This window comes from Drosophila sulfurigaster, chromosome 3, assembly GCF_023558435.1.
Source record: "Drosophila sulfurigaster albostrigata strain 15112-1811.04 chromosome 3, ASM2355843v2, whole genome shotgun sequence".
Classification (NCBI taxonomy): Eukaryota; Metazoa; Arthropoda; class Insecta; order Diptera; family Drosophilidae; genus Drosophila; species Drosophila sulfurigaster.
This window is the reverse complement of record NC_084883.1, coordinates 45,082,191-45,095,933: the sequence shown is the minus strand read 5'-3', so window position 1 is coordinate 45,095,933 and position 13,743 is coordinate 45,082,191. Positions and strand designations below refer to the sequence as shown.

The following is a 13,743-nucleotide window of genomic DNA, read 5'->3' as shown; positions in this document are numbered from 1 at the left end:
GTGTTGCCTAAGCATGCGCTGCGATAATCTTGTGGCAAGTGAGGCCTTACCTTCCCCTCTCCTCTACTCGATGGCAAACAGTTCTTTTTGCGACTTGCAGATCATGGAATCTGAGGAATTGAGACAATTATTTGCACATCGTGTATGCGAAGACAAGTTGCCGTTGAAGCGAGAGCCGCATGCGTGAGATGCTGCTGCCCCTGCAGTGCGGCTGCTGCGGCAGTTGCATCAAAAAAATTTGCGAAATTCATTAAATAAAAGTCGTGAAGAGCTGGCGAATCGAGCCAAGTAGAATCGTCTGTAAAATATTTGACAAAACGCCACTTGCGAGACGCCGCCGAAGACGTCGACGTCGTCAACCATTTTTGGCTGCCCCGCGATTCGCACACAAAATGCGGTAGGTAGTTTTTCTCATTCTGCCACTGCCGCTGCCACTGTTGTTGCCACAAAACAAGGGGCAAGTTCAAGAACGTTGGATTCTACCTAACAAAACACGACAGGAGGTTAGTATAACTTTTAACGTCGTCTCATAAACTATGCGATATCGATTCAACTTTTTATTCAGCCTGAAAGTTGTTTAGTGTTTGTTTTGCGTTGGCTTTACGATTTCGGGCAAGTTAGTTTGGATTTTCAGCCGGTGGTAACGCCCTTTTCGTGTCGTTGGCTAGGCGAATTGCTAATTGAAATTTCGTATTAGTTTTGGCCTTGAGACGGAAGTTGGGCCGCCAACAAAAACACGTTGTATTAGACACGTTGCATGTTTATGCAAATCCTTGGTGCCCTCGATTCCAGTCTGTGCCCCGCGGCATGCGGCATGTGGCAGGCGCGAAAATAGTCGCCCAGCAAACGCCTCGCAATTAGCCAAAGGTCTAAAACTAAGAGTCGAATCCAAGTGCTGCCCAATGGCTTATTAAGGTGTTGGTCCAACATTGTTGCCGCTGGCAAAGTGTGGCAGCAACTGGCAACAACTATAAGCAACAGCTGCAAGTCTCGTGCCACATTTTGGGTTGCATACATAACATAACATATATTGAGTTTCCCATGTGGCAAAATCGAAAATGCAAACGCTTGTTGTCAGGCCGGGTCACAGCGTTTAATATAAGTATAAAATTACAAATGGCTAAAATATTGGCGCACATGTCCTGCGACGAGTTGCAAATGCCACATTTATTTGCACGCTGCACTTCCTGGCCCCGGCAACTTGTTAGTGCCACAGTCACATGTTGTTGTTGGCTTGGCAAAATTCATGCGCATGTTTGTGCCTCATTTTTGGACATTTTCACTGCCAACAACAGCAGCAATAACAGCAGCAACAGCAGCAACGGCAACAGCCACGCATCGGAATCGCCATCAAATGTGCAAGGGCAAAAGTTGCATTGCATTTATGCGAACGGTAGTCTTGCAACAGAAACAGATCCGGACCCAAACAAACAGAACTCATGTCCGTTGCATAGACGATGGGATCCTCCATCTCCCCCTCCTCTCCGATTTATAGTTAGTGATGAACTGAAATATATCCTGCAAATATGTTTAAGCTAATATTGCCCAAAATGCAATTTAAGAGCTAAGAATAACTTTCTTATCTTAATATAATATTAACAATAAGTCAAATATACATTAATATTAGTTGCATTTGATTTTAATCTGAACTTTTTTCTCATCAACTTTTCATGTCAAAGTTTAAGAGAGATTTAAAAATCGATGTAAGAGTCTTAATTACTTAAATTTTACAAAGAATTTAAAATTTATTATTAATATCATATATCAATAATATTTTATTCTCATGTGACTAAATTTTTGTTCAATAAAACTTCTTTATCCAAATCTTCACGCCTTTAATACAGATAATATGTTATTTCATTATTTATTGTTGTATTTTTTTCATATATAGTTAATATGTTATATATTATAGAAGGATGTCTAGATCTGAAAATACAGAGTTTTATCGTTGCTCTTCCCTTTCGCAAATATCACAGGGAGTAAATTCATTGCTCTTTACCTGTAGCATAAAGAAAATACTTTCATTTTATTCTCATAATGGGTATAGGCTTACATAAGCGTAGTATGTGTATGTATTGAGATATATGCTCATCTATAGTATATTTCCATATATGTACATAGCATAAACACATTCGATGTTCGAGTATGTATATTGTATATTTGCTGTTTTCCTATTTGTTTATTTGCCTGCTTTGTCAAGTGTTTGTTTGCGTTTAGCGCGCACATCGTTGCAAAAATCGAAATTGAAATATGAGACCCCAGTCGAAATATATACCCTATATGCATATATGAGTATGAGTATGTATGTATATGCTGAGTGTACATATACATAGTTCTGTGTGTGATACTAGAGTTGAATGTAGTGGTAAATTCGCATTCGCACACCTCAGTACACGTTGTGTGCAGTTGTTATTGGCTTTTGTTGCTTTTCTCATTGTTTATGCGAAATATTTTTGCTCTTTCTTTTTTTTTAAATTTTTTTTGTGTTCTACGAGTATCTCACCAAAACCGATAGCTGCAGAGTTTTGGCAATGTGGGGGATTGGGCCAATCGTATGAATTCTAAAACACATTTTGGCTTTGCAATATTCAACTTTTAACCAAAAATAGAATGCACATAAACTTTGATATTTGCATTTATTGGGCACACTGATCTCGTATTCACATAAAATTATGGTAAGTCATCCCAATCTTATATGTAACTCTTAGTTTGTATAGGGACATTTTTTGGTGGTTGAGAAGGAACTATCTGTGCTGCTGGAAGACGAGGATTCAGTGGTGCTTTTAATAGTTGATGAGGGATCTGTATAAGGACGTTTTGGTGGTTGACGATAAACTTTCTGTGATGCTGGAAGTCGAGATTTCAATTGTACTTTCAGTAGTGACCAAGGGTCTTTATAGAGACATTTTTGTTGGTTAAGGAAGAACTTTTTGTGCTGCTGGAAGTCGAGACTTCAATTGCATTTTCAGGGTCTGTATAGGGACAATTTTTTGTGGTTCAGGATGAACTTTCTGTGCTGAAGGAAGTCTAGGATTCAGTGGTGCTTTTAGTGGCTGATGAGGGGTCTGAATAGGGACTTTTTTAGTGGTTGAAGTCGAGATTTTAGTGGTGATTTCTGAAGTTGACGAGGGAATTGAGTAGGAACTTTCTGTGCTGCTAGAAGTTGAGATTTTAGTGGGGCTTTCAGTAGTGACATAGGGAGTGTATAGGGACACTTGTGGTGGTTGAAGATGAACTTTCTGTGCTGCTAGAACTGGAGATTTTAGTGATGGCTTCGGTAGTTGATGAGGGGTCTGTGTAGGGACATTTTTTGGTGGTTGAGGAGGAACTTTCTGTGCTTCTAGAAGTAGAAATTTTAGTAGTGTTTTCAGTAGTTCATAAGGAGTCTGTATAGGGTCTGTTTTGGTGTTTGAAGTCGAGATTTCAGTGGTGCTTTCAGAATTTAACGAGGCTTCTGCATAGGGACATTTTTTGGTGGTTAAGCAGGTTGTTGTACTAGAAGTAGTTGATACGGAGGGGCATTTAGTGGAGCTATTCGTTGATGAAGAACTCTCAGTGGTGCTTTCAGTAGTTGAGGAGGAGGGGCTTTTGGTGGAGCTCTTCGTTGATGAAGAACTCTCAGTGGTGCTTTCAGTAGTTGAGGAGGAGGGGCCTTTGGTGGAGCTCTTCGTTGATGAAGAACTCTCAGTGGTGCTCTCTATAGTTGAGGAGGAGGGACTTTTAGTGGAGCTATTCGTTGATGAAGAACTCTCAGTGGTGCTCTCTATAGTTGAGGAGGAGGGACTTTTAGTAGAGCTATTCGTTGATGAAGAACTCTCAGTGGTGCTCTCTATAGTTGAGGAGGAGGGACTTTTAGTGGAGCTATTCGTTGAAGAAGAACTCTCAGTGGTGCTTTCTATAGTTGAGGAGGAGGGACTTTTAGTAGAGCTATTCGTTGAAGAAGAACTCTCAGTGGTGCTTTCAGTAGTTGAGGAGGAGGGGCCTTTGGTGGAGCTCTTCGTTGATGAAGAACTCTCAGTGGTGCTCTCTATAGTTGAGGAGGAGGGACTTTAGTGGAGCTATTCGTTGATGAAGAACTCTCAGTGGTGCTCTCTATAGTTGAGGAGGAGGGACTTTTAGAGGAGCTATTCGTTGATGAAGAACTCTCAGTGGTGCTTTCAGTAGTTGAGGAGGAGGGGCCTTTGGTGGAGGTCTTCGTTGATGAAGAACTCTCAGTGGTGCTCTCTATAGTTGAGGAGGAGGGGCCTTTGGTGGAGCTCTTCGTTGATGAAGAACTCTCAGTGGTGCTCTCTATAGTTGAGGAGGAGGGACTTTTAGTGGAGCTATTCGTTGATGAAGAACTCTCAGTGGTGCTCTCTATAGTTGAGGAGGAGGGACTTTTAGTGGAGCTATTCGTTGAAGAAGAACTCTCAGTGGTGCTTTCTATAGTTGAGGAGGAGGGACTTTTAGTAGAGCTATTCGTTGAAGAAGAACTCTCAGTGGTGCTTTCAGTAGTTGAGGAGGAGGGGCCTTTGGTGGAGCTCTTCGTTGATGAAGAACTCTCAGTGGTGCTTTCGGTAGTTGAGGAGGACGAGTTTTCGGTGGAGCTATCCGTTGATGGAGAACCCTCAGTGGTGGCTTCAGAAGTTGAGGATGAGGGGCTTTTAGTGGAGCTATTCGTAGATGAAGAACTCTCAGTGGTGCTTTCAGTAGTTGAGGAGGAGGGGCCTTTGGTGGAGCTCTTCGTTGATGAAGAACTCTCAGTGGTGCTCTCTATAGTTGAGGAGGAGGGACTTTTAGTGGAGCTATTCGTTGATGAAGAACTCTCAGTGGTGCTCTCTATAGTTGAGGAGGAGGGACTTTTAGTGGAGCTATTCGTTGAAGAAGAACTCTCAGTGGTGCTTTCTATAGTTGAGGAGGAGGGACTTTTAGTAGAGCTATTCGTTGAAGAAGAACTCTCAGTGGTGCTTTCAGTAGTTGAGGAGGAGGGGCCTTTGGTGGAGCTCTTCGTTGATGAAGAACTCTCAGTGGTGCTTTCGGTAGTTGAGGAGGACGAGTTTTCAGTGGAGCTATCCGTTGATGGAGAACCCTCAGTGGTGGCTTCAGAAGTTGAGGATGAGGGGCTTTTAGTGGAGCTATTCGTAGATGAAGAACTCTCAGTGGTGCTTTCAGTAGTTGAGGAGGAGGGCCTTTGGTGGAGCTCTTCGTTGATGAAGAACTCTCAGTGGTGCTTTCAGTAGTTGAGGAGGAGGGGCCTTTGGTGGAGCTCTTCGTTGATGAAGAACTCTCAGTGGTGCTTTCAGTAGTTGAGGAGGAGGGGCCTTTGGTGGAGCTCTTCGTTGATGAAGAACTCTCAGTGGTGCTCTCTATAGTTGAGGAGGAGGGACTTTTAGTGGAGCTATTCGTTGAAGAAGAACTCTCAGTGGTGCTTTCTATAGTTGAGGAGGAGGGACTTTTAGTAGAGCTATTCGTTGAAGAAGAACTCTCAGTGGTGCTTTCAGTAGTTGAGGAGGAGGGGCCTTTGGTGGAGCTCTTCGTTGATGAAGAACTCTCAGTGGTGCTTTCAGTAGTTGAGGAGGAGGGACTTTTAGTAGAGCTATTCGTTGAAGAAGAACTCTCAGTGGTGCTTTCAGTAGTTGAGGAGGAGGGGCCTTTGGTGGAGCTCTTCGTTGATGAAGAACTCTCAGTGGTGCTCTCTATAGTTGAGGAGGAGGGACTTTTAGTGGAGCTATTCGTTGATGAAGAACTCTCAGTGGTGCTCTCAATAGTTGAGGAGGAGGGACTTTTAGTGGAGCTATTCGTTGATGAAGAACTCTCAGTGGTGCTTTCGGTAGTTGAGGAGGACGAGTTTTCGGTGGAGCTATCCGTTGATGGAGAACCCTCAGTGGTGGCTTCAGAAGTTGAGGAGGAGGGGCTTTTAGTGGAGCTATTCGTAGATGAAGAACTCTCAGTGGTGCTTTCAGTAGTTGAGGAGGAGGGGCCTTTGGTGGAGCTCTTCGTTGATGAAGAACTCTCAGTGGTGCTCTCTATAGTTGAGGAGGAGGGACTTTTAGTGGAGCTATTCGTTGATGAAGAACTCTCAGTGGTGCTCTCTATAGTTGAGGAGGAGGGACTTTTAGTGGAGCTATTCGTTGATGAAGAACTCTCAGTGGTGCTCTCTATAGTTGAGGAGGAGGGACTTTTAGTGGAGCTATTCGTTGATGAAGAACTCTCAGTGGTGCTCTCTATAGTTGAGGAGGAGGGACTTTTAGTGGAGCTATTCGTTGATGAAGAACTCTCAGTGGTGCTTTCTATGGTTGAGGAGGAGGGGCCTTTGGTGGAGCTCTTCGTTGATGAAGAACTCTCAGTGGTGCTTTCAGTAGTTGAGGAGGAGGGGCCTTTGGTGGAGCTCTTCGTTGATGAAGAACTCTCAGTGGTGCTTTCAGTAGTTGAGGAAGAGGGGCCTTTAGTGGAGCTATTCGTTGATGAAGAACTCTCAGTGGTGCTTTCTATAGTTGAGGAGGAGGGACTTTTAGTGGAGCTTTTCGTCGATGAAGAACTCTCAGTGGTGCCTTCAGAAGTTGAGGAGGACGAGTTTTCGGTGGAGCTATCCGTTGATGGAGAAATCTCAGTGGTGGCTTCAGAAGTTGAGGAGGACGAGTTTTCAGTGGAGCTATCCGTTGATGGAGAACCCTCAGTGGTGGCTTCAGAAGTTGAGGAGGAGGAGTTTTCAGTGGAGCTAGCCGTTGATGGAGAACTCTCAGTGGTGCCTTCAGAAGTTGAGGAGGACGAGTTTTCAGTGGAGCTATCCGTAGATGGAGAATTCTCAGTGGTGGCTTCAGAAGTTGAGGAGGACGAGTTTTCAGTGGAGCTATCCGTTGATGGAGAACTCTCAGTGGTGCCTTCAGAAGTTGAGGAGGACGAGTTTTCAGTGGAGCTATCCGTTGATGGAGAACCGTCAGTGGTGCCTTCAGAAGTTGAGGAGGACGAGTTTTCAGTGGAGCTATCCGTTGATGGAGAACTCTCAGTGGTGCCTTCAGAAGTTGAGGAGGACGAGTTTTCAGTGGAGCTATCCGTTGATGGAGAACTCTCAGTGGTGCCATCAGAAGTTGAGGAGGACGAGTTCTCAGTGGAGCTATCCGTTGATGGAGAACTCTCAGTGGTGCCTTCAGAAGTTGAGGAGGACGAGTTTTCAATGGAGCTATCCGTTGATGAAGAACTCTCAGTGGTGCCTTCAGAAGTTGAGGAGGACAACTTTTCAGTGGAGTTATCCGTTGATGGAGAAATTTCAGTGGTGCTTTCTGTAATGATATCGACAGCTGTTGTACTAGTTTGCGAACTCGTTTGTCTTTTGTCTTATCAGTTGCTCACGCAGTTGTAGAAGCGGAAAATTAATTTATTATTGTTCAATTTAATTACCTGTGGTTGTGTCTGAAGGAGGTGGTGGTGATGGTGAATATGGTGTTGGCGGCGGAGGAGGTGACGGAGAAAGTGTACACGGTGTTGTAGTCGGCGTTGGCGGCGGAGGAGATGGCGGAGAAAGCGGACACGGTGTTGTAGTCGGTGGAGGTCTGGGTTTCCAAAGGTTTCCAAAGATATTGAATATAAGTGGTTTATACATGGCAATGCTTTGATTGATGTTGAACTCATTTTTGCTGCCACCATTCACACACTTTTGTTGTGCTTCACTAAATTGGAATCCTTCATCGCATGAGCTTTTGAACTTGCCCAAGACACCGAAGCATACGTAATATGAATTAGGATTCGTGGAGTCGATTGCTTTATAGCCAAATTGTCGATTCGTGCAAATATCCAGTGCATCGACGAAGACGATGGTCAATAGACCAATCCATAGAATGTTAACTGAAAATTAAATATTATTTTATGGATGTTAGAAGAGTTGATAAAAGAACTTACCCATCTGCATTTTCTCTAGTTTATGGTCAGTTATAGTTTGCGCATCTCGTATTTATAGCTAACTTTCTTAAGTATAAACAATTAACTGAAAGCTCTCAAGTAAACATTTTTTCGCCGACAGAAATACATTTTACAAATTGCAAACTACCAACAAGTAAAACTTATGTAATGTTTACAATGTTTACAGATTTTATAGATAGACTTACAAATTCTCTTGAAGTCTTTGAATCTTTGTTGTTATGTACAAAAACAAAATGTGACACAAAATGTATTTCGTAGTAAATAATGTAATTTAATAAAAATTATTTTGGTATTAGTTTGGAAGTAAAAGTATATTGATACACTTAATATGTATAGTTTATTCAATTCGTATATTTTTAGAATACTTGATACTTTATTTTATATTAGTTTGATAATTTATAAAGTATAAAAATATACATTAAAATATAATAATATAAAATTTTTAATATATTTCATATTATTTTAGTTTAGTAATTCGTAAAATCTAAAATATAAATAAGTAGAAAACTGTAGTTAGAGAATTGAAGTAGAAAAATACTTAAAATAATTACTACAATATTCTGTTTAAGCGACACAGCAAAGATACACGTTTTTCCCCCCAGATATATAAGTTCTTTAATATTTATGCTTTCAACATTGTTTAAGGAACTTTATCGTAGATCACACAAAAGATCACAGCGGGCAGTCTGAAGTCAAGTTGTATAGTTAAATTAATTTAAATACTCGTAGCTCGCTGTGCCAAAGCATAATCTTATAACATTTTTATACTCTTATAAATGCATCATTACAACCAAATTTTATTGGCAATCAAACAATGGCCACAAACTGGCCACTTGACGTGGGCTGAGAACCCGGGGAGACCGACCATCTGAGCGTATATAGTATAAATATATACTATATACTTGACTTGTACCATATACATTACTGATTTATGACACACCGACGCGATTCATTAAACGCACAGCAGAAAAAAAGAGGGGAAATTCTTAGGGTAAAACATTGATTTTATTTGATTTTAATAGCGCCGACCCGAAAGCCGTGGCCAACTATAAAGCGGTTATAAAACGCTGCAGCTGATAGCATGGACAAAAGAACCGCTAACGCCATCATCAGCTTGACTATATAGCCAAGCGCACAGCATCCAGTTCCAATTACAGTTCGAGTCTCTCTCTCTCGGGGTCTCTCAGTTAGGTCATAAATTTGTACAATTAAAAATTATGGTGAGTTTTTACAGTTCATATCACAAGAAGTGGGTATGGAAAATTTATGTGGCGTCGTCGTTGGGAAAAATAAATCAGAGAATGGGGCAAAATATCAAAATCAAAGTTAAACGTTTTTCTCCAGAGACCCTAAACCCAAAGACTAAAACTAGGTTGTAAACCTTCACGGGTCGCACCTAGAGCTGGGCAGCTCGTAAAAATGCAAGTGTCAGACAGGTGAAGCTTGCCTCTTGACTCGCGTCCATCTCCCGTGGCGTTGTCTTAAATGCCACACATATTTATATTTTTATATTTTCTGTTCAATAAATCAAAACACTATTTATTCATTTTGAAATTTTAATTAGGCATAGACACACCACGACACACCCCGTTTTTTTGTTGTCCCCCTCTTCAGTCCAGTGACAAGTTCGTAATAAAATAATTAGACCGCACGCAGCGCTGCCAACGCAGCTAAGCGTTGAATTGAATTCAAATCGATATGGAAATGCAGTCGAGCCAAAGCACTGGCACAGCGATAAGCCTATTAAATCGTGACATTCCTCATAGCTCAATCGTAAATCATACCACATACAAGTAATGCAGCGAGTACGCCCCTTAGTCCCAAAGTCCCGCTGTCCGGCCATAGATCAATGTGACTCGATAGTTCGATTGTTCGAGTGCGTGTTCGATTTTTAACGACCCAAACGACGTGCGCTGCATATTTTCGGAATGCACTCCTCGCTGAAGTCGTAGTGTTATATTCGACAATAGTTGGTGGAAGAATTCTTTAGCTTTTTTAAGTTTAATTGAATTAACACATGCACGTCAGTGCAGTTTTGGTTTGGTTTTCATAATGTTCATTTATTCTAAGTAAAATATTCTCTTACCCTAAGTACATAAGTTCAGCGCGCACTGCGCTGCCGGTTCGGCCGGCAGCGGCGCGGCTGCATTATATATTACTTATATGTATATACTTATATGTCAATGGACAAGCATGCTTTTGTCTTACATAAATTCTTTAGAGTGAGAGAGTGTATTATGCACTTATGCATAGGGCACTGGCGGTCAGCGTGCATATGCTGACTTAGCCGAATTCGCACAAGCGGCGGATCATGTTACGCGCTCACTTGATTTTGTTATTGTTTATTATGATTTGTATGTGGCTGCACAAAGTGTTGCCGCCACATAAGTGCCAAACACAGTGTACACTCGATACAAATGGTAATCACAGTGTACACCCGATATGTATGACATATGTGCATATTACATCTCCTCCTTTTGAAAATAACGTAATATAATGAAGTTATTTTAATTTATTGTTTTAAAATGTTTACAAATTTAAAATTGAAATTTTAAAAGGATTTTACTTTATCGTTTTTTAATTGAAATTGAAATATAAAATTTGATTTTTTAGTTTAAAACGCGATTATATATTTTTAATGTAAATAATAAAGTAATTATATATATATTTTTTTTGTGTTTTGGTTGATCAGGCCAAGTTCTTTTTTTAAATTTTTTTTTTAATTGAAAATTTTAACCTATCCTTATGGACCTTTTGGGTTTTATTTTTCTCGCCTTTAATTACTACGTTATCTCTGTCTTCTATTTTAACTACTGTATAGGGTCCTAAATATACTGGGTCCAATTTATGGCCAGTTTCGTTTTTAATATAACTTTATCTCCTATTTGTAGTTCGAAATCTACAGCCTTTTGTCATAAATTTCTTTATTCTTAGTTTTGTATTTGTCGAGCATTATTCTCGCTCTTTTATAGGCTGATTCTAACCTAAACTTAACTTCTTTAGCGTAATCATCTATGTTATATAAAGGATCTATTCTATTTATAGTACTAAAATCATTTGGTAAATTGTGCAATTTTCCAAAAACTAACTCATATGGACAATAGTTATGTGCCATAGAGGGGGTCGTGTTGAAACAGTATACGAAATATTGAATCCATACGTCCCAATCAGTTTTATCAGCTGATATATAAGATCGTATATATTCATTGAAAGTTCTGTGACTTCTTTCGACTGTTCCAACGGTCTGGTGGTGGTGTGCAGTAGATGTTATGTTATTAATCTTTAAGTATTTGCACAAGTCATTTATAATTGAATTCTTATATTCCGTTCCCATGTCCGAAATGAACGTCTTCATTGGACCGTACTTGAGAATAAAAGATTCAAATATTGCTTTTGCTATTGTTGTTGCACTTTTGTTTGCAACTGGTATAGCTACTAAGTATTTAGTCAAGTCACATATAAGCGTGACTGCATATTCATTTCCATGCTCTGACTTTGGTAATGGACCAATTGTATCCACTATAACTCTGTCAAAAGCTTGTACTGGTGTTTCAGTAATTGTTAGCGGGTCTTATTATGTTTAACTGTTTTGATTTTTGGCATTTTTGACATTTCTGGATGTGCTGTGTTATATCACGAGTCATACCTTTCCAGTAATAATGTCTTTTGACCTTGGCCAAGGTTTTGTAATGCCTGTGTGACCTCCTTGTATTGGATCGTCATGTAGTGTAGACAGTATAGCTTCTTTCTCTTTATTTGTATTTATTGTAGTCACCGGGTTGAGTAGCGCTACTCTTAATGTATTCAATTTTTCATTGCCCATTATTTTGAAATTATCTATTGAAATTTTCTCAAAGATATTTTCCCACGGTGCTATTTTTAATTGGCTTATTTGTAATATACCGGCTTCTTTCTCGAGCCTTGGAAATAGTTGACCTAAATCAATATTTCCATTTGTATATATGTCACCAATATCTATTCTTGCAATAATTTTCTTACCATGTTTAAAGAAACATAGCGAATCTTTTATATGCAAGGTCACTACTTTTCGTATTTCGTCATTGTTTATGACGTTGTATACGTTGGGCTGAGAAGCTTTTTCTGTAGATTGCCTTGGCAATTCTACTTTTTTCATTTTCTGCGCAGAAATTCTGTCTACTTTGGTACCTGGTAGTGACTTTCAGGATTTTATTTTGTATGTCTTTAAATTCTTGGATGGTTATTCTTGATAACGCATCGGCTACAAAGTTGTCCTTTCCCTTCAGATATTCCACAGTGAAATTATATTCTTCCAGCTCAAGTCGCATGCGCGTTAGCTTGGAGCTTGGATTAGTCATTGAAAACAGGTAAGTTAGAGGTCTATGATCAGTCTTGACAGTGAAGTGTCTACCATAAATATATGGTCTGAAATAAGTTATTGCCCAATGAATTGCTGTCAATTCTTGTTCTGTTGTACTTTTATTACTTTCACCCTTAGTAAACGATTTTGATGCATAAGCTACTGGAAGTTGGAGGCCATTTTTGTTTTGAGTTAAAACTGCTCCACACGCTTGCTTACTTGCATCCGTTATTATGCAAAATTCTTTGCTGAAGTCTGGGTATTGTAATAAATTCGGATTTACTAGTGCCGATTTGAGATGTTCGAAGGCATTCTGGCAATCAGTTGACCATTCGAATTTAACATCTTTTTTTTACATAATCTTGTTATGTGACGAGCATAGTCGGCAAAATTTTTGATAAAGCGTCTATAGTAATTGCAAAATGCAACAAATCTTCTAGCGCTGTCCGCATCATGAGGGACTGGGTAATTTTTAATGACGTCGTATTTTTTGTCGTCTGGCAAGATTCCTTTATCTGTGCATTTATGTCCCAGAAAGGTGACTTCATGCATGAAAAATGAGCATTTTTCAGGATGTAACTTAAGGTTGTATTCCCTGCATTTCTCAAAAACATCAGTTAAGTTTTTAAGCATATGGTTTTCGGAACAACCTATAACTATTAAGTCATCCATATAAAGGAATGCTTGTGAAGGTTCTAATCCAGAGAATGCAATAGTCATCATTCTCTGAAATGAATTAGGCGCTATTTTTAAACCGAAAGGTAATCGTGTGAAACGATACGAGCCATTGCTCGTTGAAAATGACGTTATATCTCTTGAACCTTTTTCAAGTTCAATTTGATGAAAGCCAGACATTAAGTCCAGACATGAGAAATATTTCGCTCTTCCTAGTTGATCCAAAATATCATCAATTCTAGGTAGCGGGAATTTATCCGACAACAGTTTTTTTTATTAATTTGACGATAGTCAATTACTAATCGCCATTTTTTCGTATCAGATCCGGGAAGTGATTTCTTCGAAACTAATAAAAGTGGGCTGTTATATGCTGATACAGACGGTTCTACTATTTTATTATTTATTAATTTTTGTACCTGTATATTGATTTCGTCTTTCTGACTATGTGGACTTCTATAATTCTTTATGTATACTGGTTCATCATCTTTCAATCTTAACTTTTGCTTGTAGAAATTGTTGGTAGTGATTGATTCGGTTTCGAGTCCGAATACGTCACTAAACTGGGTGCATAAATTGGTCAATTCCTTTTTGAATTGTGGTGGGAAATTTTTAGCTAATTGAGATAAGACAGTTTTTTTCTCTATTTTCTTGATTTTCGTGAACTATGTCATAGTTCGAAAGTGGTTCATATTTTAGGCTATGAATATTTACTATTTGATCATTACTGGTTGTATTCAGTAATCGGACAAATGCATTTTTGGTTGTTGCGACAGTGTTCGCAACATAAATGCTCATGTTGAATTTCCTGATTGGGTATTAATATAGCTTCTTCA

General features: G+C 39.6%; 1 protein-coding gene across 1 annotated transcript; it reads right to left on the bottom strand.

The window, feature by feature from the left end:
• Positions 1-4,019: 4,019 nt before the first annotated feature.
• Positions 4,020-7,900, bottom strand: LOC133840099 (mucin-2-like). Its single transcript, XM_062271760.1, has 4 exons — positions 7,876-7,900; positions 7,378-7,821; positions 5,199-7,259; positions 4,020-5,079 (listed from the first exon to the last, which is right to left on the bottom strand). The coding sequence occupies exons 1-4, from the start codon at positions 7,883-7,885 to the stop codon at positions 4,028-4,030; spliced, it is 3,567 nt and encodes a 1,188-aa protein (XP_062127744.1). The 5' UTR covers positions 7,886-7,900; the 3' UTR covers positions 4,020-4,027.
• Positions 7,901-13,743: the final 5,843 nt, after the last annotated feature.